At 44.7% G+C, this 27,840-nt stretch overlaps 1 protein-coding gene across 4 annotated transcripts in view; it reads right to left on the reverse strand.

Moving 5' to 3' along the window:
- Positions 1–8,370: 8,370 nt before the first annotated feature.
- Positions 8,371–27,840, reverse strand: part of EVI5 (ecotropic viral integration site 5) — a 213,406-nt gene continuing 193,936 nt past the window's right edge. For all 4 annotated transcript variants that reach the window (XM_075558442.1, XM_075558453.1, XM_075558432.1 and 1 more), the window contains one exon: positions 8,371–12,493. In XM_075558442.1, coding sequence (XP_075414557.1) covers positions 12,176–12,493 — 318 coding nt within the window. In that variant the 3' untranslated portion in view covers positions 8,371–12,175. The remainder of the gene's footprint in view (positions 12,494–27,840) is intronic.

Genomic DNA, 27,840 nt, shown 5'->3' on the forward strand with positions numbered 1-27,840 from the left:
AGAGTTACATGATATACAATGCTCAGCCATGGTAAATGGCCCACAAGGATTGTGGGTCTCCCCCCACCAAAACAACAACAACCTCCTTGTGGGGGCTTTTGCCTAGGCAGGGGGCGGGTACAAAGAGAGCCCCTCCTAAACTGGATGTAATCTCTGAATTCCCACCTCATTGTCTCCGCCCCCTGGATCTCTCCTCTCATCCTGTGAGGCCCAGGCTGGAGCTGGGGCTGCTGAGCGCTGTATTCCGGGATCAGAGGGCGACGGAGCCAGCCTGGCTGCACTTGGCCTCTGGGTTTCCAGCTGACATTAGATTTCACAGATGCCGCTTATCGAGCTACAGTGATTGATGCCACCCTTTGAGGCTCAATTGGTTGATTTTGTTCCCCTTGGGTGTCATTTTACAGCCTTCTGGGGTAGTGGGTTCTGCACGGGGCCGCTAGCCACGGTCAGCAGTTCTAAGCCACCAGCCACTGTTCAGGAGAAAGACAGGACTTTCTACTCCTGTGCAGAGTCACAGCCTCGGGAGGCCACCAGGACGGTTCTACTCTGTCCTGTGGGTCACCAGGAGTCCTCATTGGGTGCATGGCAGTGAGACTTGAGTTCTAAATGTGTAACAGTGCTTCCAGCCAGAGGGAAAAAGATTTCCACCTCCGACCCCTCTCTGCTGACAGGAGAGTGTTCAGAACCAAAGAATAAGCAGACCCCAAATTTCAATAGGAGCAAGGTGGAGAGACTGATTCTGTAGTACCTTGTCATAGTTCAAGTTCCTTTATAATGTGCCTTAAGTCGGTTTAGGCAGAACGCTTACGGGCCTTCAAAAGGTTCCTGACAGAATGGAATGAGAGGGCACCGGAGTGGGGTCGGAGTGCGCGGAGTCCTGGGGCGTCCCAGCCATCCCAGAACACGCAACCCCCTGCTGCTGCTCGGAGCATCTTTGAAGCCAGGAGAGGCGCCCCTGGATGTTGAGTGCCAGCGCATGACGGGCTGCAGCCGCTCATTCCCTTCGGAGTTACTGTCGAGAGCAGAGAGTGCTGGGTTCCCACTGATTTCTCCCCCGTGGTGTTCTGAAGCCTGCTCCGCCAAAGTCAAGGCCAGGCTGGGGGCCCCCAGCTTTGGCTCACCCGTGGGCCCTTCCCCCTCTGAGGTATCAGGACTTTGAGGCCATGTGTGACAAGTCATAGATCCATTCTCAGGGAATCATGGCGTCTCAGGGAATCAAGTCACAGATCCATTCTCAGGGAATCCTGGAGGCCAAGTGGTCAGACCGTGGAGACGAGTCTGCCTTTCACATGCATGTCCAGCTTGCAGTGCAGTGACCGCTTCTCGGCCTTCGGCACAGCGCTCACGGGGACTGTGCAAACCAGGGCAGATGGTGCTGGAGAGGGTCAATGAGTGCATGGTGAAGGATCCCCCTGTTGAGTCCATCGTTGTCCCCTGGGAGGCTAGGACTTAAAAGTCATGCACCAGGGTTAGCCCTTGGGCTTGCCAGTGGCGGACGACTTCAAGCAGTGGATCAAACTGGGTAAGGCTTAGAGCTGCACCAGGGGCTGCTGGCCCCAGAATGGACTACTGGACATGAACAAGGGCCTCTGCCTGCAACGCATTGCAAGCCAGACGGACAATCGCAAGATCACCACCAACACTACGAAGACACTCGCCTGTCGAGGCTTGCACTTGACGCAGTCATGTAAGTGCTCTCAGTGGCCCGCAGCTGCCCTGTGGGTTCCTGCCCCAGGCAAGGGCTTGGCTGCTTGGTCTCTCTGGAGCAGATACTCTGTGGCCCACCGCACCCCACCCCTTACCGCAACCTGATTGCGGCCTTGATTAGGGGACCCAGGCCATCACCGCTTCTTCCAGCACTGGCACACACGGTTCTGCTGGGACCACCAAACACTGCTGTGTCCCGCCCACTCATCCCCCAGGGCTCCATGACAGATCAGGCCCACATCCTGTCTCCACCGCCCCCCACCCACTGTGAATGTGTCACTGCATAAAGTTGGGGAAATGAGGGGGAAATAGAGATAATAGAATTTTCCTATGAATTTTTGAAGCCTTCATGGAGAGTGAACTACTTATCTGAACGACTAAGTGATATGAACTTTGTGATAAAAATGCAGAAGGCATAGTTTTCCTTTTACAGTAGCACCCATATGCCTTATCTTCATATTAATCTATGTGTATATGTAACTGACCCAGTAATCAAAAATACAATGCGAGATTAAAGTATTACAATTAATACTTAAAATCAGGATTGCCACTCTCAGTTGGACTATACTTGAATAAACTCCTCATGTCAACAGTACCTTAAATTCTATGCCATTGAATAAATTATTGGTGTTAGCAATGCAATCGCTTCAGACCCCAGAGGAATGACTGGCAATGTATTTCTTTTGGGGGGAGGTGGGCAGAGTTCTGCATTTGTTTGTTTTGTTGTTGCTCCTTCTTGTTTTTGTCATAATCTGACTGCCAAAGTAAACCAGAGTCGTTCATAATCCAGGGACAAGCAGATGGATTCAGGGCTCCCACTAAATTCTAGCCCCCCTCCAAGAAGTTAGTTCTTGTAACATGGCCCTGCTCAGTACTCAGCTTCATGAAGAGATCACTGCAGATAAGGGTGCTACAGCAAGTGTGGTGAAGAAAGTGGATGGTGCCTGGCTATCAATGGGAATAGAATCTGGGATCTTAAAGGCTTATATACTCAAACAAGCAACCATCTAAGTGAGCTGTCAACTAAGTCCATTTAGAAGAAGCACACCTGCCTGTGTGATCCAAAGATGATGATAACAAAGTCCAAATATGATCGAGGGAAGGGTATCAGAGCTTCAATTGTGAACACCCATTTGTAGAAGGCTGTGGAGGACAAGGGAGCCCCAAATCCATCTGCAGACTAGTTAGATCAAACATCTGGCAGATCCCCTCTGGCCACGATGGCTAGCCATAGGCAAGGGAATTGAACAGCTTTACTGTCAGATTGAGATTATTGCAAACTTGATTATTAAACCATGGTATATGATACTTGGTCAGTCGACCTCCCTCTTGACCCAACCTGAATTTGCTCTAGGCTCAAATATTTCTTGTTTGTTCCACAACAGAAATTTGTTCTCTGACTTTTAAAATACTGATGGCGGTTTTTTCTTTGCTACTCTTTACTTTTATCTTTATATTATTATTATTATTTTCTTTTCTGTTTTGTTTTTTATTTGTTAGGTTTTCCAGTTTATGAAGCACAAGAGTGGATGCATGTTTACAATAACCGATGCAATGGTTTATCCAGGATGGGAGGTGGGGAGAGGGAGAGGAATTGGAGAGCAAACAATGAACGTGAGCAAAGAGCGGGAGCACTAAGATGGATTGTATAATACAATGACGATGTACACGCAGCTCTTTAGAAAGCGATTTTATAATGTGTGATATTATTTCAAGAAAACTACTGAAAAAGGAGATAAAAAAGAAACCATACTTGACCAATCGTTATGGGTGGAGGAGGAAGAATTTTTAAGGGGAATTAATGGTGGTGGAATGATTTGGAAAAGGATATCAATAATTAAACATGAAGAGTATTATCAATGGCACTGCGGAAGTTGTTGAATGGGAGAATGTTTTGTTGTGCATATTTTTGTCACCATTTAAAAATAATTATACAAATTACAATGAGTACGAAAGAACAAAATGTTCTAAAATTGTGGTAATGGTTGTACAACTCTTCTTGATGAGATTGAACGATTGAATTATATGATATGTGGATGAAGTACCAATAAAGCTGTTAAAAATTAAATTAAAAAATAGACTATGCAGAAAGATGCTCACACAAAGAACTAGGGAACTTGTTTGGATGTATCCTTCTTAACACAAAGTGCTTACTTAGGCATGTTCTTAATGGTGATCCAATAAGAGCCAATGTTGTCATCCTTTAAGCCTGCAGTGAGGTACCAAGCCCAGTCACGGTCCTCTTCCAAGCCTGGTGCTGTAGTCCCACCGAAGACCGTGTGCACAGACCTGCCCCCAGTCATGGCTGCTGCTGATTTCTTTATCCGCTAACACAGAATGAGTGCTCTCACTGTCATTTGCTGGATTCCACTGGCCTCTGTCAGGGGGCATACTGACAGCCTCCCTCATCCAGATGACTGCCTTTGTTCTGATAAAGCTTAATAAAAGGGCTTCTATAAGAAAATGAGCATGTCTCTTTTTTTTAAACAATTTATTAGGGGCTCATACAACTCTTATCACAGTCCATACATATACATACATCAATTGTATAAAGCAAATCTGTACATTCTTTGCCCTAATCATTTTCTTTTTTTTTCTCTTTTCTTTTTTTACATTTTATTAGGGGCTCATACAACTCTTATCACAATCCATACATATACATACATCAATTGTATAAAGCATATCCATACATTCCCCGCCCCAATCATTCTCAAAGCATTTGCTCTCCACTTAAGCCCTTTGCATCAGGTCCTCTTTTTTTTTTCCCTCCCTCCCCGCTCCCCCCTCCCTCAAGTGCCCTTGGTAATTTATACATCGTTATTTTGTCATACCTTGCCCTATCCGGAGTCTCCCTTCCCCCCCTTCCCTGCCATCCATCTCCCAGGGAAGAGGTCACATGTGGATCCTTGTAATCAGTTCCCCCTTTCCAACCCACTCGCCCTCCACTCTCCCAGCATCGCCCCTCACACCCTTGGTCCTGAAGGTATCATCCACCCTGGATTCCCTGTGCCTCCAGCCCCCATATGCACCAGTGTACAGCCTCTGCCCTATCCAGCCCTGCAATGGTAGAATTCGGATCATGGTAGTTGGGGGGAGGAAGCATCCAGGATCTGGGGGAAAGCTGTGTTCTTCATCGGTACTATCTCGCACCCTGACTGACCCATCTCCTCTCCTGAACCCCTCTGTGAGGGGATCTCCAGTGGCCGACACTTGGGCCTTGGGTCTCCACGAGCATGTCTCTTTTAAAAAGAAAATAGACATCTCATGTTCTTATGCGGCGTTACGTTGATTTTGACTCATAGGGATCACGTGTGACAGAGTAGAGGTGTCTCATGGGATTTCCTGAGCTGTAAAGGGAAGATAGGAAAAAGTAAAGCAAGCGCACGAGAACCAAAATATAGCCATGAGTACATCCGACCTGAATTTTGAGACCATTTTAAGAACAGATTTGACCCATCAAATACTAATGATCAAAGAGCAAACAAGTTGTGGGATGACATCAAAAACATCTTACATGAAGAAAGTGCACGGTCACTTGAAAACAAAAGTAAAGGCCAAATGGCTATTGGCAGAGATTCTAAAACTTGCTCTTGAGTATTGAGTAGCAAGTGAATGGAAGAGACAATGATGCCAAGCTGGGTCTCCCAGCTGGGAAGCACGTTTGCTTGTGCACCTATTTTGTCTTCAGTGAGCATGACTGGAAGGTGGGTATCCTACAGTGCCTCATTATTAGAACAAAGCGTTCTTTTACTGAGGAGTTGAGTTATTTTTTGCCAGCTAGCTGAGATTCAGTGCCATCATATGGCCCATCTGGCCATAATCTTTTCTGTGATGTGTTGTAACTTTGTCCTTTCTGCCCGTGGCTCTTGTCTCTTTGGGAGAGAGTGCTCGGCTACACTACTGAGCAGGAGGGAGGTGGAGGGAAGTCTCACCTCAGCAGAGGGAAGGGGCGTGTATTGGACAGAGACAAACCAGATTGCTAGTAATTATATATAAATATATTTATAAAGATAGATATATAATTCAAGAAATAAACCATTAAATAATATACAGATAGATAATATAAGAAATTAACAGTTAAATTATAAAGCAGTGAGACACTAGCAGTCCTTCAAGGCTTGAGAGCTGCCAGTTGCCAGTCCCCTTCTGTAGAGAGCTGGGCTATATATACCCAGGCAGCAAACAGCAAGGCAGGTCTCCAGCTCGAGATGAACATTCCAATCGTGTGGGCTTAAAGGGACCTCAACTTACAGTGACACAGTCCATAGGCTAGGCATCTCACAGGTAGTGTACTCCTTTAAACTGAGGCACAGAACAACTAAAGGTGAGGCTCACTGAGCCATTTATCTCTCTGCCCTTCAGTTAATCCTACTTGTGTTTATTGGCCAGGCTGGCACAACAAACTATAGCAGGGCACCCCCCGGTTCTGTGCTGGGCTGCTCCACAGAGACCAAGACGAGGCTTTCTCCTCTCCTAAAAAGTTCCAATCTCTGCAACGCACAGGGGCAGTTCTACACTGTCCCATGGGGTCACTCTGAGCTGGAATGGCAGTAAGTTTGGTAAAGGGTGCGAACCCTGCTGCCGCCTGCTGTTCCTTGGGGTCTCTGGTCTGCTGAAAAGCAAGGCACACTTCCTTCAAAGCCATTCCTCTGGGGAGAAAAGTCATCTCAGGTGCACACTTGTTCTTAGGACCATCGAAAACAGAGACACCAGAAGTGCATGTTTGAGATGGCTATCTGAAGAGGCGGAAGGCCGAGAGCAGAGGATGCAGCCTAGAGACCTAGGGACAGAGCAAAGGAGGCAGGCTGGGGAAAGGGACTGAGGCAGGGAGACCAGGAAGTAGAACGAGGGACAAAGCTGAGGTGATGAGACTGAGCAGAGCACTGGATTGACTTCCTGGCCCACGGAGGTAGAGGCCCAGGGACTATATGGATGAGGTGACGGACCAGAGAGAGATTTGGGTGCTGGCTGAGAAGAGGTGCTTCTTTGGGTCAATGACTGTATTCAGACCGTTAGTACTGAGACGGGCGTGTGGTAAATGGTTAACATGCCCAGTAAACCTCCTCAATCATGAATTTCATCTGAGTTGTGTGTGACCATTGCAGCAATTATCAAAGCCAGCAGAAAAATTGTGTCTTGGGCTGGTGTCAGAATAGGGGAACAGAGGATGGAGGGTGCAAGCATGTGTGACCTCTGCCTCGGGCGGTAGGGAAGCCAGGTGAAGTCAGATACGGCCTCCCCGGCATGCTCACAGCAAGTACAAATGGTTGCATCGGTACAGCAAAAAGCACCAACCAGAAATTCAAGACAGATTTAGAGGAGAACACTGGACAAAGAGAATCACTGCGGATGTTGGATGGACCGTGGCCAAAAGCAGAGAAAATGAGAAAGGTGTTTATTGGTGTTTGATTGCCTATGCAAACATATTCAACTGTGTGGATTATAACAAATTATGAATGTAATTTAGAAAATGGGAATTCCAGAAGTTAATTGTGCTCACTTGGAATTTATACAAGAGGTTCAGTCCTTTGAACTGAACAAGGGGGCAGTGTGTAGTTTAAAGTCAGAGATGTGCATCATGGTTGGATCCTTTCACAAGAAGCTGGACTGTGTAATGTGGCAGCATGATTGAGGAAGAGTCATTAGCAACCTGTGATACGTAGGTAACAACTCGCATGCTGCAAGGGGACTTGGCACCTTTATAGTCTTCAGTGTGCACTGCATCTCAACATGTAGAAAACAGAAGTCCTTACAACGGTGTCAGTAAACAATATAATGATAGATGGATGAAAGATTGAGAGTAAGGATTGAATTTTCCTTGGATCTAAATCATCACCTGCACATGGCACTGGGCAAATCTGCTGCACAGACGAATAGATGGGTTCGAAAGCCCAGATGTCACTTTGAGGACTAAGGTGCACCTGACTCAAACCATGGTACTTTTATTGCCTCATATGGCGCATAAAGAATAAAGACTACAGAATCGATGTCTTTGAATTATGGCACTGGCTTGTGCCATGGTCTGCTAGAACGAACCAATCTGTGTTGAAAGAAGTATGCCCCGAGTGCTCCTTCGAAGCAAGATGGCAACACTTTGGCTCCTGTGCTTTGGACACGTTATCGGGGGTATTTGTTGCTGGAAGATACCATGTTTGGTAGCGAGCCAGTGAAACAGAAAGACCTTTGAGGGGATGGATTGACTCTGGCTGCAACAATGGGCTCCAAGGTTGCCCTGACTGGGTGGACAGTACAGGACTGGGCAGTGCTTTGCTGCTGGGCAGTGCAAGCAATTCGATGGCACCTCACAAAAGTAATTTCTGAAGGAGCAGAACACCAGGACTCTGTCCTGTGAGGCAACCTGCGGGCTCCAACCACCTATCTTTCAGTTAGCAGTGGAGCACGTAACAGCTGCCCTACCAGGGCTCTTTAGACACCCATCTACTTTTACTGAAGAGATGACTGAAAGGCAATCAATCATGTAACATGCACTTTATCACTAAGTACACAAAGGCAGATCAGGGGGAAGCTAGGGAGCATGACACCTTGTAAGACTGTTCTGATGTAAGGTCAAGGGCTCTTTAGCCATGTTTTGATGGCCCCTCTGCTTTTAAAGGTGAATAAAGAAAACAGATCCTTTCGTTGTTTTTTTATAAATGGAAAACTTTAATTGTTTAAAGCAAAGGCACAAGTAAACATTTCAAGTTATCATACATTACAGTAAAAATCCCAACAGGAAAATGAAATACATCTCTAGGGCAAACCTACTGCATTTTTCTATCACCTTTTCTTTGGAGTGAAAAGAAGGGATCCATCAAACGGAAATGAGGTGACAGCTTGGGCTGCCAACAGCCTCCACTCCCTTTCGATCATCACTCTGTCTGCAGAACGACATGAACGGGGAGCCCGCCTTCTTCCAAAATTCTTACTACTGTGCTGTTAGCGCTAGAGCAGCAGTACCTTTCAAGCTAAAACACACTGCTTGCGCGGAGGAAATAATGCATTAATTCTGTGAGATATTAGCTGTCGGCGTGTGGTACTAAACAGAAATCTAGCTGTCCATCAACAAGACTTTAGCAAACCACAAGTCATACTTTAAATATGAAAATGATATAGTGATATAAGTGATACAGGAGAACACGTTACCAAATTGCTTTTTCAAAGGTCAAAAACAAAAGACTTGAAATGAGTCTAGACTTTATTTGCAGTCAAAGGCACTATCCAGAGAGTGGCAAGCCACAGGTCATGTCCCGAGCTACGGAAATGTTGTACGTCCTCCCGCCCCAGGCCGGTTGGTGTGGTGCTCCGTGTGGTGTTTGAACCCACTGGCCAGTTACTTTGAACTTGATGCCTCGACTCCTCAAAACCCTTAGGTCTTTGGCTTCTTTTTCCAGGACGGAGAAAATTGACCACCAATGTTAACAAGGATGTCTCACAGTGTTTTCTTGATCTGGAAGGGCTCTACCGCCTTTCCCATTCTCTTCTCCCAGGAGCTCAACCCCGATGGCCAGGATGCCCAAAAGGCAGCACAGTTACTCTGGGTCCTCCTTTAAGTTACTCCCACTCCTTCAACACTCCACTCTGAAAGTCTAACCAAATGATATTTACATGCCGCAACGTGCCAGAGATTAAAGAAACCACACCCAATAACTTCTTCAACAGCACACATACATGTATGTGAATGGGTAGGGTACAAGCCAGGGAGTAGTTTTCTTCTGCATCTTAAAGGCCAGGGGGATCCAACCCCTTTGCAGGACTGTGTGGAAGCACCTTGATTGAGCAGACTGGTGTTTCCAGTTTTTTACTGTCTAAATTCACCGGGGTGTGTGTGTGTGTGTGTCTCAACGGGTGACGTATACTTACCATAATTCTTTTAATGTCTCAGTTCTAAACAGAAACTATACTTTGAGAATGACGTCACAGTATCTTTCAATGTTTCGAATTCTAATGCGGTTTTCGGTGATGTTTGTTTTTAAAGTCGAATGATAACATTTACTGAATGAAGCATATATCAGTGGACTGGGCCGGGTGCTAGGATTCTGGGACTCTTCCCTTCTCTAGAGGAGCAAGGGTCCTCCCAGCGCTTGCTATGGAATCTCACGAAGTGGCTGGCACTCTCTCTCTCCATCCGGAATATTTCTGAGTAAGTAAGATCCCCTAGGCAGGCTGAGTTTGCCAATTCAGTCGCTCAATGGCAAGAAAGCAAATGGCTTGGTCTTCTGTTGAGCCGTGCTGAACACGTGACCCTCCATTCTGGATCTTTCTGGATCCAGGCTCAGCACACAGTCTCTGCAAAGGGCCAAGAGCACGTATTTTAGGCCTGTGGTTCCTTTGCACGCACTCAGGCTGGTTGTTGTGGGCAAAACCAGCCAAATATAAGACATGCATGCACATTACAATGGCTGTGTGCCAACAGAACTTCACTTGTGAACCTAGATATTTAAATTTCATGTGTAGTAAAATATCATTTTGATTATTCTCAAGGGTTTGGAAACGTAAGGTCGTGCTTAGCTAGTGGCTCATGTAAAAGTGGGTGGCAGGCTGGGTTTGGCCCCTGGACTGCAGTTTGCCTAGTCCTGGTCCGATCATCCAAATTTCTCGATGGGGAGTGGGGCAGGGTATGCACATGTGTCAAAGTGATGATGCGTCATCTCGAATTGACAGACTTCTAGGTTGACGCTACCAAACCCCAGAGAGAATCCCAAACGTACTAGGCACACTATTCAGAGAGGTATCTACGCTAAAGTTGTATGTCTGTGTGTTTGTATGTAAAAACACATACATATACATATACATATACATATAGGACACATTTAAATCAATCTTATTTAAATCACCAATTATCAAGAGCAGGGGATTGAGAAACTTATTAACGGAACCTTCTCAAAGGCTTGGGTAACAGGTCTCGATTAAACTCTGGCCCTGCTATTGACGAGAAAGGGGGCGGGAGGAGATAATTACCTAACCATTAGAATTTAGTGCTCAAGACACCGTAGGCATGTTTTCAATCTCATTTCTCAGGCAAACAAATAGTTATAAAGGGTTTTTGGAAAAGATTAGTTCAAAATGTTATTAAGGCTTAACTCCTGGTTTTAGAGGGGGAAAATCTAGGTTTTTTTTCGCCTCTTCTATTCCAGCTCACCACAGAAACGACGTGTTGTGCAAAGCTGCAGCCCCATGCAGACTGGATTCTACTCTCCTCTGGGCCTCCAAAGCTACTTACTTCCCCACAGGCTGCCAATGAAAAATGTCTGCGGAAAGCAATTCGTCAACACTTTCCTTTCTTTCTCCATAATCTGTATTTTGCATAAGGTGTCATTTGTATGAAGGGTTTTCTTCAATTTATCCATGGAAGGCGCTCCATTTTCTGGGGGTGGGAAGTCTAAAAAATAAAAAAAGCAGGGCAGGTAGGGGAAAGGATTCTTATGGCTTTACCTATAGACTATAAACTACAGGGTCTGAAGATAATGCTCACAGAGTATTTGCAAATATAATTGTTATAATGCTGAACCACTGCTTAAATTACACTAAGTAGAATATTAGCACTAAGTCATATGTGCTATAACTTCTTTAGCCGTGAAAAATATATCAGTTGCATACACATGGTGAAAAAGATTTCATCAGTCGTATTTCTGAACAAATACCAGTTAAGTTACAGAGCTGCTAGTATGTAATCTAAGCAAGATACTAAAGTGAATTAAAATACTAGTGTTTGATTTCTTTTAGCCTATTATTTACACAAGTCCTGTTAGAATGCTGGAGGCAGTCATTGTACAACATGTATGTTCCTCTAAAAAATGATGGTCACTGATGCACGGTGTGGGTTTACAATATGTACAAATAAACAGCATGTCTGCAATTATCTTACTCGGGGCCAGTGAGCAATACATGGAGGCATCATATGCACATAAAATTAGGTTAAAACAAACTTTTAAACTGCCCAGATAACTGTTTAATTTGTGTTTATAAAACAATATGGGAAAAAAGGCTGTGCGTGTGGGAGCTTTTAGTGGCCCACTGAAAGAACAGGAATTTTAATGGGAAAAAAAATCCCCCCAAACACCAGGCCAATCAGATGAATGCATTGGTCAACTGTTTTAGACAGCTATCCTGAAAACAAACTGATAAAGATAAATATATAATTTGTTCACTGAGCATAAAATATTGCACAAGACTCAATATTCCATACTTCTAAACTTCCTAATGGCTTGTTACTGATATTGGTGTCTTTCTAAACAAACAAAATAACATTCATCTCCAGTAATACTGTTGGACCCTTGTTTTATCCATTAACCATATTCCAGGCTACTTTCCAGACTTCTTTATGGCAACGGTAAGTCAAAGGTAAAGATTTGGCAGAGATAAAAAGGCAAGTAAGATGGTGAAATATACAGATTTATATATATATATGTACATATGAAACAACCACTACGTGTATGCTATCAGTCCTTCAGCGGAGACTCAGTGCTGATCAGACCGTGGTGGAGTATGACTCCCTTCTTGGCAGCGGCGGCTGCGGCGGCGGAGCTGCCTGGCCGCCCTCTCTGGTCTCTAGTGCAATGTCTTCTGTTTCACTCTCACTCCCGTCTGCCACGGCTGGGTCCAAAGACATCGGGCCAGACTTCCGGTGCAAAGGAAAATCAACACCACCTTCCTGTAAGGAACTATCTATGAAGTCTTCATCTGAAGAGTGGAATGAGTCGTCATCTCCAATTAAATGGTGGACAATGTGGATCCCATCAAAAGGGGGCTGGCCTGAGAAGCCCCTCTGGCCCTTCAGGCATCTGAGCTGTTGAAACAAAACCCAAGTTAATTTACTTCACTGGGGGAAGGGGGGCCACCCACAAGACAACAAGCAAATGATTCATGTGTTTAAGGACGCGAACACCTTTATCATCTACTTTTATTTACAGACACAAGAACTGCATTTTTTTGGGGGGGGGAGGTGGGGGAGTGTCTCAGTGCCTCCTTCATGTCATATAATGGGCACGTTCAGTATGTTATTTTAACTGACTGGTTACAGATGGTTGGTTTTAATATCCCCATTTTACAGATGAGGAAATGGAGCCCCCAGTAGAGTAACTGGCAAAGGACACACAGGTATAAACGTCAGATTCAAAGAAAATCTTTTATGTCTTCTATCACAGGCCCCAATGACTCAGAACTGCTTCGATGGCAAGTCTTTAAACAGTTTCTATCATGAGCCCCATGTACCCCTTACCTAACTTCAACCAACTCAGCACGTCACACACTACCTCGTTAGGCTACACTCTTCTCACGTATGGGGTTTTGTGAAGCAAGTCCCAGCTATTTTATTAGTTCAGCTGCGAGTATTTCAGTAACTAGACTTAAATGTCATACTCTTAACTAGCACATAAACTGTACACTGTCTATCTTGAGAGCCATCTCCAAGATTCTGTAAATGACGACAATCGTGCAAATCATTGAGATTTCTTAGGTCTCCATCCTGCAGTAAAACAATGGCCACCAGACCACTCTCCATTCCGTGATGGGCAGGCGTGCTCCTGCCCCCTTGTCCCCACTCTTCCTGGGGTGGCTGCTCTCTCGCACAGGGGGCGGGGAGAGAAATGGTGTCCACTGCATAGCCCCTTCCCCTCTCTTCTCTACTTGGGAATCATGCTCTGCTACTTGGCCCATGGAGTTTTACCGAGAGACGCCTTCACGTGGAGAGGCTGGCAGCGCTCAAAGGCTCCCTGTTGCTAGGTGGGCAACTCTGAGTTCGATTCTGAAAAACCCCTTGTCAAGCATCTATATCACATTCTCCAAGCCCAGTCTTATGGGTAGCAGAGGTGACCTCTCTGGCTCATCGTGATTTCTCCGGCTGAGCTCCCTCAGAACCCTGTGCACTTCCCCACCAGTTCATGTGCCGTCACTGCCACCGACACAACCAAGACAGGAGCCTTGCCCTCAGGCACTGGACTGAAAGTTTGGTTTTGATATCCCATTACTAGTCTCATTCCTCTGCTACATTATGAATAAAGCTCTCCCATAATACAGAAAGAATAAAAGGAGGAAAGAAAAGCAAGCTAGAAAAGAAGGCTCCAAATACGGCTCCCTTGAATGACTACCACGCGTCAGGCTCAGACTCCACATGCCCTCGCCATTGCGATCAACCCGCGTCTCAGGGACACGCTGCGGGTCGGTCAACTACCTCGTACCCTTGAGATAAGCGCCCAGCGAAACACTCAGGAAATGTTACACACACTTTCAAAACTAACGGCTCTGTGAGCACAGACATGCCAGCCTTGCTCTAAGGCCTCCCGGCGTTCCCGACAGACTTCCAGGAAGAGGTGAAGAAACCTTGGCACGTCCCTGCTTGAGTGTGGTAAGAGAGTAAGCGGCACACTGGCCTCTGCCCGTGAAGTACACAGAGAGTCCCAGGCCCTAGAGCGAGAGAGCAGGATAGACCGAGACAAACTGGAGCTGCAGCAGCATTGTCCTGGGAAGGGCAGAGGGGCCTGCACGGAGGGCTTGCACCTTAGGGAGAGGGCGCAGAGCACTCACCTCCTCAGCGCCCGCCCGCCCGGTGATGCCCCGTTAGCACCTCAACGGCCACGTTCTGGTGCAACATCCTATCAGCACATTGCAACACTTGATTTATAGCTCCAAGTGCCAGCGAGAAGTCAGTTAATACCTTCATCTTTTCTCCCAGCCTCTTTGAAGAAATAATGAGGAGCACGTGTCTCCCTTCTTCCTGGCTGTTCTAAAGGACCGATAGACACAGTCGTGGAAACTCAGTTTTGTTTGGAGAGCTATGGCTTTCCTTTGCTAATAAGTTACTATAACCTACAGCTTCACGCCCTATGCAACCAAACCCACCGCCGTCAACTTGAGGGTGACTCCTAGTGACTGTCTAGGTCAGGGTCGAACTGCCCGTGAGTTACCGAGCCTGTCATTCTTTACAATGCTTTTCTCCTGAGAAGCAGCACGTGGCTTCAAACTGCTGACCTTATGGGTAACCACTATGTCACCAGTGCTTCCATTCATGTGCAACAAGCAACCTCAAATATGATATCAAATTAACTACAGGTTGAAGAGTCATCTCCTCAGCCTCAGAGAAGATAGTTAATTTGTTTTTATTTGAGAACTGCTAGTAGGGAGAGACAAACGTATGTCGGCGTATTCTTTGGCGAGAAGATAAATAAGGGAAGGCAAAGGGCTATCTAGTAAATGCAAAGAGAGTTTAAATTTTCTACAAATAAACTTATATTGTCATATCCACCTGGGAGATACTGTGCCTGGCATTCAGTAGAAATGGGCGCAGAGACCATGTGTAATCACAGTCTTTAAAAACACAAGGGAAAAACAGCCAAGCAAAATTTCGAGTCAGGTGGTGATTATTATCAAATTCCTACAGCATCATCGACAATTGCTTTCACCCAATTCACATCTATCCCTCAGAGTCTTTTGGCTTGAGACAGCAAGAGGCACACTCAGATAACTTACATACAACAGGAATTAACTCAAAGAGCCAAAGGAAAAAGCGAAGAGACAAATGGGCAAGAATCACAGCTTCTCTCAGCTCAGTAACATGCATGAAAGGGCGTTTGGGATCGTCCCTTATGCCACCGGCAATGCCAGAAAGAAACTGGGTCAGGTGGCACCGCCCCTCAGCTGGGAGAGGTCAGGGGTACTGGAGACAGACCACCAGCGGGTGCAGTTTTTCAAAGTAGATGGGGGAAGCTGTCCTGGGAGGAGGAATTGGTGTGGGTAGGGGATTTCCACTGTGCTGGCCTAAACCCACCATCATTAGCCGACTTTTCCCATCCAGCTCTGTTGAGTGTCGAATCATTGCTTCTAGTTCAAGTGGTCCCACACGTGTGCTTTAGCTATGAAATTACTTACGAAGGGCTCGTCAGAGTCGACTTAAGATTTTAAGGGGAAGGTGGGGGAGAAAGGGGAAACTGATGCCAATCATCTACATATAACCCCATCCCTGGGGAACGGAAAACAGAAAAGTGGGTGAAGGGAGACATCAGACAGTATAAGACATGACAAAATAATAATGATTTATAAATTGTCAAAGGTTTTGGGAGGGAGGGAGGGGAAAATGAGGAGCTGATACCAAGGACTCAAGTAGTAAGAAAATGTTTTGAGAACGATGATGGCAACAAATGTACAAATGTGCTTGATACAATGGATGTCTGTATGGATTGTGTTAAGAGTTGTACGAGCCCCCAATAAAATGATTTAAAAAAGACTTTGGAGATTTCTCATGCAATGTATTATTAAAGCTTGTCCCTTTGTGGGCCTCTCGTCTCCAATTGCCTAACGCTGGGGCATTTTATTTGTCACCACCAGTTCCACCAAAATGTTTGAGAGAAGGGAAGTCAAGCAAAACCTAATTGCTTCATAGCCACAAAGAAAGAACCCCAAACAAGTTACCTTTGTGAATCAAATCTCAATTTTATTAAGCAGTGCTAAGGTTGGCACTTCGAAGCCAGCAAATGCCCAAGGAAGGAAGAAGAGGCTCTCCGCTCCAGTAAAAATTCTCTCTTGGAAACACGGTGTGGTGCTGCTGGGAGTGGGGATCAGGGCTGTGGCAGCGGTTTGTGCAGCGGTTTGCTGGTATTCCTGCCTTGAGGTGTCCTGCTAAGATGTGCAGGGTCCGAGACAAAAGTACAAATGGAAACTTCCAGGTGTGCCTCAGGCCACCTGCCTCTTGCCCTCCCCTCTGCTTCCTGCTGTGCTCCAGGGGCTCCTGCACTTGCATGTGGCACTCCCACCGGCCTAGGGGACTCCAGCCTAACATTCAAACAGGCAGAAAGGCATTTTAGGTGAACTTACAACTGGAAGTCCTTCCTACTTCCTTGTTCTCCCCCATCGCTATGGGGAGCCACCCCTGCGACTCTGGTGTCCCCACTCCTGCTTTTAATTTTGTTATCTTAAATCAGGGTTGCACGGACCAGGCAACCTTCCAGTCAATTTTGCTTTATATATAAGGTTAGGAAACTATCTAAAAAGACATAGTACGATATTAATTCCAAGACTGTGAAACTTATCTTCTAAATTGTCTTTATTAGGTATGTTGCTTATATAGTAAAAATAAAATTATCTTGGAGAGAGTATTTTTTTAAACAGCCCTGGTCGTTATGCTGAAAGTTTTCTCTGAAATGCTCACAAACAAGAAGTACACAAAATCACTGATAGTCTTGTGGAAATTTACTTTTCAATATAAGGCTTGTCATAGCACGTATTTCTTTTTGTTTTTTATTTCATCATGTTAAATTTCGTAAATTTGTTTTTTGTTGCCTATACTACACACAGCAAGCACACACCTGGATTCAAGCTTCTCCATTCAGTGACACTGACATTTGTGGAGCTGCCTGACCTCTCTCCCCTCCCTTTGCTGGCGGGCCCCTCCCACACTGACAAACTCAGGACCCTTTCGGGCAGTGGTTCTCAACCTTCCTAATGCTGCGACCCTTTCACACAGTTCCTCATGTGGTGATGACCCCCCCATCATAAAATTATTTTTGTTGCTACTTCAAAAACTGTCATTTTGCTACTGTTATGAATCAGGTGACCCTTGTGGAAGGGTCGTTTGACCTCTCAAGGGGGTCGCGACCCACAGGCTGAGAACCGCTGCTCTGGCCGTTTCCTCTCCAATATTAAGAACTGCTGCTGTCTATTGCCTCTCGTACAGACTGTGCTTAAAAGAGCGGTTGCAGTCAGTTCTTACTCGTTAGCCTAAGCTACAGCTCGGTTGCAAACAATTCAAGGGATGCTTCTGGTTTAGAGCAGGCGTCCTCAAACTGCGCCCGCCGAGGACACTGATCTGGCCCGCCGGGTGTTTCTGCCCCGTTTGTTTTTTACTTCAAAATAAGATACATGCAGTGTGCACAGGAATTTGTTCAGTTTTTTTTAAAACTATAGTCCGGCCCTCCAACGGGTCTGAGGGACAGTGAACTGGCCCCATTTAAAAAGTTTGAGGACCCCTGGTTTAAAGTCTGGAGCATCCCAGGGCAATATTGTGAGGGGTTCATCACCTTCTATGGCCCCGGGGAAGTCTGGAGTCTATGAGACTTTGAAATTCTGTTCTGCATTTCCTCCTTTTTGATCAGATTTTTTCCCCCATAGGATCTTTGATCAAAAGTTCAGCAGGCGTGGCCAGGCACCGCCCAGTTCTTCCAGAGTTTCCCACGGAGGTAATCAGTTAGTTACACATTCTATCCCCTCCAATTCCTGACTCTCTGCTGCTTCATGTGAGCAGACCAATTGTCACGACTTGGATGGCCTCCCACAGGCTTGTAAGACCCCAGGCACTACGCAATGAACTAGGACTTATTCAAGCCTAATAACCGGGTGTCCTGTGAAACCAAGGCCCGCAACCTTCAAACCAAGCAACCAAATCCCGTGAGATGGCTGGTGGCACATAAGCAGCCTCAGCAACTACATGTTTGTAAAATATATTCATCACACATCTTTTGCGAATTAAATTTTTTACAGGCAAACAACTTATTGACAGTAGTTAGATTGATTTTGCAACCTTACCTTTAATCTATGAGGCTTTTCCATCACCATAAACTGAAATTTAGCACGTTCTAAAGCATAACACCTCCCCCTTCCCTCCTCCCAGCTCCTAGTAACCACTAACACACTATGGTTGTTATATATTTGCCTGTCATAGTCTTTTTATATAAATATGGTCAGAGAATATTTGTCCTTTCCTGCCTGACTTATTTCCCTCAGCCTAGTGTTTTCCAGCCCCATCCATAGTGTAGCCTCTATCAAGATTTTGTTTCTCTCACTGGTGGAATAGTATTCTATTGTATGCTACACATAACGTTTTATAGTCTGGTTTCACTTAAATCTCACAGACGTCTTTCTGTATTAGAATCTTTTGGTAGCTGCCTGTATCTCAGGAATGTGTCAGTCTGTCAACAAGCCTTTCATTGGGGAATGTGGGCTTCAGCTCCTCGTGCTAGATACATCTTTGAACATACGGCGCTGCGGCGTTCCTGGATTAGTTCTGCAGTTGCCGACTTACTTACTTAAGACACAGAATCAGAAGTGTAACTTTTAACTCAAGGGCTTCAACATTCCTAACACCGTGTTGAAGGCCCCTCCAGAAAACAAAACTACAGACAGCACAACAAAGCAAAAGCAAACTCACTGCCATCAAGTTGAAGCCGAGACTAAATAGGGCAGGGTGGAACTGCCCCTGTGAGTTTCTGAGACTGGAACTCTTTATGGGAGTACAATCCCTGTCTTTCTCCCGAGGAGCAGCTGGTGGTTTTGAACTGCTGACCCTGAAGTTGGCAGCCTAATGCATAATCACTATGCTACCGGGGCTCCTGGACTCTCAAGCAAGGAGGCGTGAATTTATACACTCAACGGCGGTGCCTGAAACATTCTGGTTTCTGCACTGGTCCTTCTCTCCATTCTTGCCAATCACATAAATAAAAGGTTTCTAAGTTTTTTTATTGTGGAATACTTTAAAAAACACAAGCAATTCTGTGAACTCCCCATTTTGTTATCACCTACTGGTTGTAACAATCATTAGATAATGGCTATTGTTGTTCCCATATAACTCAGCCCCCAAGTGTAGACTCTTTGGAAGCAAATGAAAAATTGCTTTCAAATGCTATCTTTGGCTGAACTAAAGATCTTTTAGATATCTGTGGTGGTGTTTGCTGTCCAGTGACCCACAGGGCCCATTAGAGCTTCCCCGAGGCTTCCTGGACAGCAGGTTGCCAGGGCTCGTCTCCCGTGGCGGCGGTGGCGGTGGTGGCAGCGGGCTTGACAGGTGGGTTTGAATGAAGGACCACGTTTATGGTAACAGCTTAGTACCTAACCACTGTGCCCCCACGGTTCCTGAGAAAAATGTATCACCTCATTTAATTCCATCTTTCAAGGATTTTATCCTAAGTATGCAAAAGAAGTGAAAATAAGCTTACTTTGCTATAAGCTTGTTTCCGTCTAATGAAATGTCTCCACATCTCTATGATGTGTAAAACAATTTATTTTAGGTATTCACTGGATTAACCATTATCCAAACAGCTTCAGCTACAGACCTAGGCAGGTCGTCTCACTGGCTACTGCACCCAGTGAGCTGCTCTGGGTCCTCCCTTCCGAGACAGCATGGCTGGAGTCAGAGCACCCTCTGACCACCTGATTCTCTACATAAATGCATACTGTTTTGCATGCGTACAAACCACCTCTCTGACATCTGGATTCAGCAAGTGAGGCTTGGGAATCGGTATTGTAAACAGGTACAGTAGATGATTCTGAAGATGGCCCATATTTTGAGAAATCTGGCTTTAAATGAATCACAGGGATGTACTGCACTAAAGAACACACCAAGAAAATCTGGTAAGGGTAAATATATTTCGATTTAAGGATTTCTTGTTAATTTACACCCCCCCCAATTTTATACCTTTCAACATCAGTCTCTAATCCTAGTGCGCATGTGTGTCTAAAAGCGTCAGCGCTTTCTCTTCTTTCCCTTCTATCACGTGTCTATCTTCACTAAGATTTTATTCTGAGGATATGCTTCATATGCCTGCAAGGTCTGCCCATAGGCCTATAGGTCTAGCTTAACCAGCTGTGGCAGTTACATAATCTGGTGCCAATTTGAGGATTAAGAGTGCAGGGGTGGAGTCTAGCCTGCCAATCAGAATACAGCCAATGAGGCCTCTGTGTGGGCATGACCTTCTCCTGAGGATTCTGGGAACTCCTGTATTTCCTCCTCAGAGGCGGGAGACTGACTCTCTCTTCTCTCTCTTCACTCCCTTGGAGACTCTGATGGAGATTCCTGCCAGTGCTAAGATGCTTCCACCACCACTTTATCCACAAGACCTTCCACCCACTGGCCTGTGATCTTCCTGAATTCTGCATCATTGTATGTGTTTTGTGAGTCTGAAGAGGACTTTATAGATTGGTATTGGACATATGGGCTACTATCAGATTTATGGACTTGATCTGGACTGGGCTGGGATGTTTTCTCAATATTCAACTGCTCTTGTATAAAAAGCTCTTTCTTAGACACATATGAGTCTCCCTGGATTTGTTTCTCTCGTCTCCTCAGACTAACACACCAGCCTTAATACGACAGCTATTGCTTAATCAGCAATTCAGCAGTCATATGAGACAAATCTAGGTGTGGTGGAGGGAATGAGTGGACATTTTGCTACGGGGAGAGTCAATTCAGAGTTGGTGCTGATGACAGTGCTGGGTTGACAGAATGCCTCCATTATGCCTTGAAGGGAGTCCTGGTGAGCAAGGGTCAATCAGGTGACTAGCGACAGAGAAGTGAGTGGTTCAAACCCTCTGCAGGAGGAAGACGTGGCAGCTGCTTCTCTGCAAACTGTGCAGCCGTAGGGAGCCTAGGAGGCAGCTCTTCTCTGTTCTGCAGGATCACTGAGAGTCAGAGTCGGCCATGGTTTTTTTTGGTTTAGACCATGAAAAACAAAAACATGGATGTTTCTGGTCTAGGTTAATTATTTTAGAGAGGTCTTTGCAGCATTCTTGTAAGATTTTTATGTTTGAATAGGAACCACTGTCAATATTTTAAAAGATTAAATCCTATGACTGGCTCATTAGACATGCAGTGTACTACTACTTTCAGATTCTTACACAATATCAAGTCCTAGCACCAGAACTGAAACATCTTACTGCTAAAGTCACACTAAGGGAAAAGATGCACAGCTGACGGATTAATGTAAACGAGATGCTGTTGTTAGCTGCCACCGGATGGCTCCGATGTGCAGCGACCATGTGCACAACAGAACGAAACACTGCACGGCCCCTGCCAGGCTCACAATTGTTCCCACGCCGGAGAAAATAAGTTGTACATCTATAAGAAGCTGAATTGGCAAATAACTTGTGATATATTTGTTTAACCAAAAAGAGGCAGTGGCTGAGGATGTTTCTGTACAACTAAAATTCTTATGGGATTTGGTTTCTTGGTTTGGATGGTTAGGGTCATAGTTTCGTGGGGCCTCCAGGTCACCGGTCTGATAACCTTGTTTAGTGCTTCGGTTCTACCTCCTAGTTCAGGAGTAGTGTCAAAAGACCCTTTGCCATCAAGTCAATTCATCTTAAAGAGACCCTACAGGACAGAGCAGAACTGTGCCGTGTGCGGTGTTTCCAGGGCGGTAGCTCCTCTGTTGGCACAGCTGTGGCATTGCATCAGTTGGACACTTTAACCATTGGGTCTTCAGGACTGCAAGTGGTGCCAGGGGTCTTCAGAGCTTGCCAGCAGCCATTCAAGGCACAACACGTGGTCTTCATTCACCAGGAGCAACAGAAGAATATGATTCAATTGGAGGAAAAACATGAATGTTGGATAACTACCTCCATGAACAACATCTCCTTTGCTCCGAGATCAAAATTGGGTGGTGCTCAGCTATTTTTATTGAGTATTTTGATCACCATCATAGATTGGCAGCTTGAAGGAGCCCTGGTGGCACTTTCAGGTAAGCTTTGAACTGCTAACTACTAGGTTGGTGGTCCAAACCCAGCAGCGTCTCCGAAGAAAGAAGAGGCTCTCTGCTCCTGTAAAGATTTCTATCCTCGGGAAGCCTGTGCAGGGTTCCCTAGAAGTGGGAATTGACTTCATGGCAGTGGGCTAGTCTTAATTGTAATGTCAAAGTTACAAGGTCTTGGATTGAACAACAAACTATTAGTTACCAGCAATTCCATTCCTAGGTATATACACAATAGAAATAAGTACACACACACACCAAAAATTACTTAAAAGGGTGTTCATTCACAGCAGCTTCACTCACAATAATCCCAAATGGGTATAACTCAAGTATTTATAAGCTATATAACACAAATATGGTTTATTCATATGATGAGATACTATGCAGTGACAAAATGAATGACAACTCCTACATGAAACAACGTGGATCAATCCTGATGTTGTGGAGGAAGCCAAACCATCCGTATTCTGTATAATTACATTAGTGTAAAGCGAAAACAACCAGGCAGACCTAACTTGTGATGTTGGAAGAGAGGAGAGTGAGGTGGTAAGCAGAGGGCAGTGAGTGGGAGGAGAGAGGGGACCATAATTATGTAGGGTTTGTGCATTTTTCTATGTACATTTTATACTTTAGGAAAAAAGATATGTTAAATAAAAGTCCAAGGGAGATTGCTGGGAGAAGACATGCAATTGTCATTTATGCTTCCACTAGTATTTCTGGATCTCACCTCTGCATTTACCCATAGGATCACTGAGCCACATATTGGCATGCCACTGCTCCAGTCCATCATAAACGTGCTCTAACTTATAGGTTAGGCCATCAGCCTAACACTTTCCTGTCTCGTCCTTTTCCTGTCCCCGTCTTGTGGACCCACATGGGAAATGTCTTTCAAAGTTTAGAAACAGGAAAAGATAACCAGTCTGCTTTACTTCACTGGACATTATAAATCTTAAGAACAGTTATGTTCCTGACTTCGCTGTGGCTTCTTCGAAGCTTAGTGAGTGCCCAAGATACTGCACGGACATTTTCTTTGCTAATTTAAGTCTGATTTTATTATATTTTCCCATTTAACTGATTTTTTAAACTATCAGATTGAGGCATATGATATTGCCACTTCTAGTCTTATGGGTTAATTATCAGCAATTTTATTTGGTTTGACCTAATATTTAGCCATTTTGGGGGTGCGTATTAAAATATTCATGCAAAATGCATTAACAAGACTGGGTATAATTCTAAAAACCAATATTTGCCACTGTGCACAGCAAGTTTCTCAGTCTCAGTGACTTGTTTGGTTGTATTCTAAGAATAAGGTCATTAATTCAATCTCTCATACGCTTTTATCATTACTTTTAGATTGACCATCTTGACAATAATATGGTAGTTACAACCACGCAGACCACCCCCCAAGTCATTCCCCAAACAAATCTGTATAAAAAATGCTCCTTCTTTTACTTTTAAAAGCATTTCATTTATGTTTCCCAGTATTAACCAGATGGTAACTAGCAGCTTAAAACATTATTTTTAGTAATTTTGTATATTAGAATTAAGCATTTTCAATTTTTTACGTTCTGCATGAGAATGCTGATCAACAGAGAGATGAGAGTGCTAATGCCCAAGACCCAAATAATGGGCTGCTTCTTACCTGGTGGAGACTGCTTCACCGCGTCATGCACAAGGAGACAGGACAGACCATTAAACATATAGAATTTATCCAAGCAGCATTTAAGATAGTCTGATATATGTACTTCAATGTTAACAGTTTGTAAAATCTTAACTTCTCACTATCAGTATAGACATTAAATTTTAGAATTTCTCTGAATGACCAAACAAAGCAAATCCAAAAGAGTATATAATTAAGAAAGGCAAGGAATGGATGAAGATATTTCACAACTTACAAAGAAGAAAGCACAAAGTGCAGTCAGGTTAATAAGAAAACAGGAAGTTGTCACGCTCATGGCCTGATGGATGTAGGCTTGACAGGAAGCAGCACCGTGTCTGACGCATGGTAGTAAAAATTCAAACACCGAAAGAGACTATTAAAAACTATTATAGATTTTCACATATTAATGGTCTTTGAAAGCTTAAGCAGAGAAAACAAATGGATGATTATTTTGAAGCCCTTGAAGATGTCAAAATCATTAAAATAGATACATACATGTTTTCAAAAATTTCTCAGTTTACTTTAGTAGCGAAACCAGTAGATGTAAAGGAAATTTCTGTTGCAAAACAAAAAAAGCTTCAGTTTTAGTCTTTAAACCTAGATTCTTAATAAAGAGTAGAGGAATCTGTACTAAAAAAAGACTGCTTCTTGGGCAAGTTCCCGGTGTGTTCTCTGTCAGCACATTGTGGAACAACATCATGGGCAGTGTACATAGGTTAGGGCTGACTTGTTACATTTGATCGTGAAGAGGCACAAGAGGTTGCCCTACAAATTTAAGTTGGAGGAGTAAAGAAAGTAATACTAGATCTTATCTGCTACACAATTAAAAGGGCTTCCATGTGCATTACTGCAAGTTCTAAATTTGTTTCCCAGTGTACGAGTGGAGGTTGAACTTTGCAGACAGCTACTACTTTCTGAGATTCAAAAGAATAAGAGGAAGGACTGCATTGGGTATTTTGAAAGACAATCAATCCACAACAAAGTGGAAAAAAGTCATCCATACACCAAAAAAACCCCTAAGCAGATGAACTTTGATCACTACTACACAGGGCTCAAACCATTGAAGTGAGTCATGTGATGCCACGTGAGCTGCAAAACAGTTGCAGTAAGTTTCCAAGACTGAGTCATATCAGATTATAAAAGTTCATATTTGTACAACTGGATTTGTATAATCAATCTTGGTAAAACAGTGAGCTATAGCTTTTAAAGCAAAATGCAATGTCTCTGTGATGCCCGATACTCAAAAATATAAGGACCTGGCACACTTTGTGTGGGAGGATGGAAGCCAAATCGAGCAGCGGCTTAAATCTGTACTTGTAAGTTTTGGAGGTTTACTTTTTGTTTTCATTTCCCCCAAAGGTTTGGCCACTGATATTGTTATGTTCTTACAAAATACTTTTAATCGTTTTCAAAGTTTAAAATCAATGTAAATAGGACAAGAGCTGCTAAATTTACCATCAATTATCAGCTTATTCCACAGCTGAATTGTAAACATGACAAAGAATAAAACTACCAGCAGGCACATAAACCAAAAGATTTCCAGTGAATCAGAACAGGAAACCAGTAAAAGCCATAAACTGGAGGTCATGACTTTTTGATCACTGCATTACCTAGACAAGAGCCAAAATGAAAAATCTATAGTACTGAAAAATCAGATTTTTCCCCTAAAACAAACACACGCATGCATATTAGTAAGTGGCAGAGGTGGAACTGAAGACACTTAACACTGCACAGGTATTATCAGAGAAGGAGAGAGTGGGAAGACAGTCACTTCCACAGATATCGCCTCAGTCCTTCTACAGTGCAGGCAGCTTACTTAGATGGGTCCAGTACTGGGGCAAACGAAATGAAATTACCATGAAGGCTCTCTTCCTGGCAGCTGACACATCTTGATAAAACGGAAACTATTAACATTATTTAGAATGCACCTTAATGTCAGTGGTGCAGAGGTTACGCGTAAGGCGCCCTGGTGGTGTAGTGACTGAAGCGTGTGCCTGCTAACCCAAAGAGGGCAATAGTTCAAAGCCACCAGTTGCCCACAGGCGAAAGGCGAGGCAGTCTGCAGGTAGAACGACCACGGGGAAGCCCTGTGGGGCTGTTCTCCGTTGGACAGGGTCTGCAAGTTGGAATCCACTCAACAGCAGTGGGTTTTCTGGGTTTTTTATGTAAATTTATGACCAATTACAGGAAACAAATCACTTCACACTTGTTTCACTCTGAACTTTTAAAGCTACATCAAAGTCCCATGTAGATTTCACTTGATTTAACCTTTAGCTGGAATAGATATCTCAAAGCCTCAAACCTTTAGCAAAGCGCCTTAGATGAAAATGAAGTATTTCCGTTCTCTTGTCTTGACTACTGTTGTCAGGAGGAATTAATTGCCCTCTAATTATAGCAACGGGGCAAATCAGTGCATGCAATCCCTACCCCAGATGTGCACTGAGTGCTTAGGTAGCAGCGAGCTCGGTACCAGGTGCTGGAGAGGCGAAGGCAAAACATACCAAGGCTGCTCTCTGCCAGGCAGCCAGCTGACTCCAGGACGCACGCCAAGCGCTGAGTAAGCCCACAGGCGCAGCGGCGCTGCGGAAATGAGAGGACTCTCTGGGACGCCATATGGAGAGACTTAAGAGCAGAGGCTGAGAGGTGAAACCCAGGCAGAGGTGGCATGTGGAAAGTCCTGGCGGCCAGAGGATGTGCTAAGTAATGGAAAGTACAAGGGCACTGGTGTGGTTGGATGAGGGCTCCCATGAGAGGGGCAACTGTGGAAGAGGGCAGAGCCTTCTCTCTGAAGAATCTTCATCCTGGTAAAGAGTTTGAACTTGGTGAAGGCTGTGGGGGTCGCTGCCTCAGGTTTATTTAATAATCCACAATACTGCCTTATGACTGCATGTGTCCGTGACATGTGCTTCTTTGGTTGGCAGCTGGCAGAACTGTCCCTTTACCACGTCCCAGACACTGTTCTAAGTGCTTTCAAACACGGGTTCACTTACACCTCACCTGTGCGGACCGCGGTGGTTCAGTGGGAGAATTCTCTCCTTCCACAAAGAAGATCCGAGTTTGATTACTATGCATCATGCCCTCACCCTCCACCTGCCAGTGACGGTTCGTGAGTTTCCATGATGCTGAAGAGGTTTTTCAGAGGCACTTGCAAACAAAGATGACCTCGGAAGAAACACCTGGTCATCCCTGAAACTCAGCCAGGGAAATGCTATGCAACAGTGGCACGCAACACATCATGGGGATGGTACAGGACTGGGCACTTTGTTTATTCAGTGTGCATGGGGTCACTCTGAATTGAGGGCTGAGTCCATGGCTGCTAACAACAACAACAGCAGCAGCACTCAATTATAACCCCCACCCCACAAGCAGTTAATGAACTTGCCTCTAAGGCAGCAGTTCTCAACCTGTGGGTTGCAACCCCTGGGGGGGGGTGTTGAACAACCCTTTCACAGGGGTCGCCCAATTCATAACAATTGCAAAATTACAGTGATGAAGTAGCAATGAAAATAATTTTATGGTTGGGGGTCACCACAACATGAGAAACTGTTTTGAAGGGTTGAGAACCACTGCTCTAAGGTGTGTGGTCAGAAGCATCGGCAGCTGGGGTTCACACCCTGTTATTAAGGCTCTCGAGTCAGGGCTTTCACATTGTGCTACTGAATCTGGTGTGCTAGGCACAGTCCAGTTGTTTTTCATAATGTCCTTCATTATGAGTGATTTACAGTATCTACTGTTTACTAACCACAGGCTTTCCCAGGCCTTCCCCTGTCTGCACAGGGAGACAAACTACCTAAACATTTCTAAACAACTAGAATGTGAGCTGGTCAACAGAGTTAACAGAAAGCCAAGAGAGTCAATTCATCTGAGTCCATCACCATATGCAATGGCAACAATTGTTGAGTGCCATGGTCCCCCTTAGTGGCTCACTAACAGGGACCTTAGTATTGTTTTTGAGCTGCCAGTTCACCTAAGAAATGATACAACTAAAACAGAAAAATATGATACAATTATGAACATATTCCTCAA

This window comes from Tenrec ecaudatus, chromosome 1 (assembly GCF_050624435.1).
Source record: "Tenrec ecaudatus isolate mTenEca1 chromosome 1, mTenEca1.hap1, whole genome shotgun sequence".
In the NCBI taxonomy this organism is placed as follows: domain Eukaryota; kingdom Metazoa; phylum Chordata; class Mammalia; order Afrosoricida; family Tenrecidae; genus Tenrec; species Tenrec ecaudatus.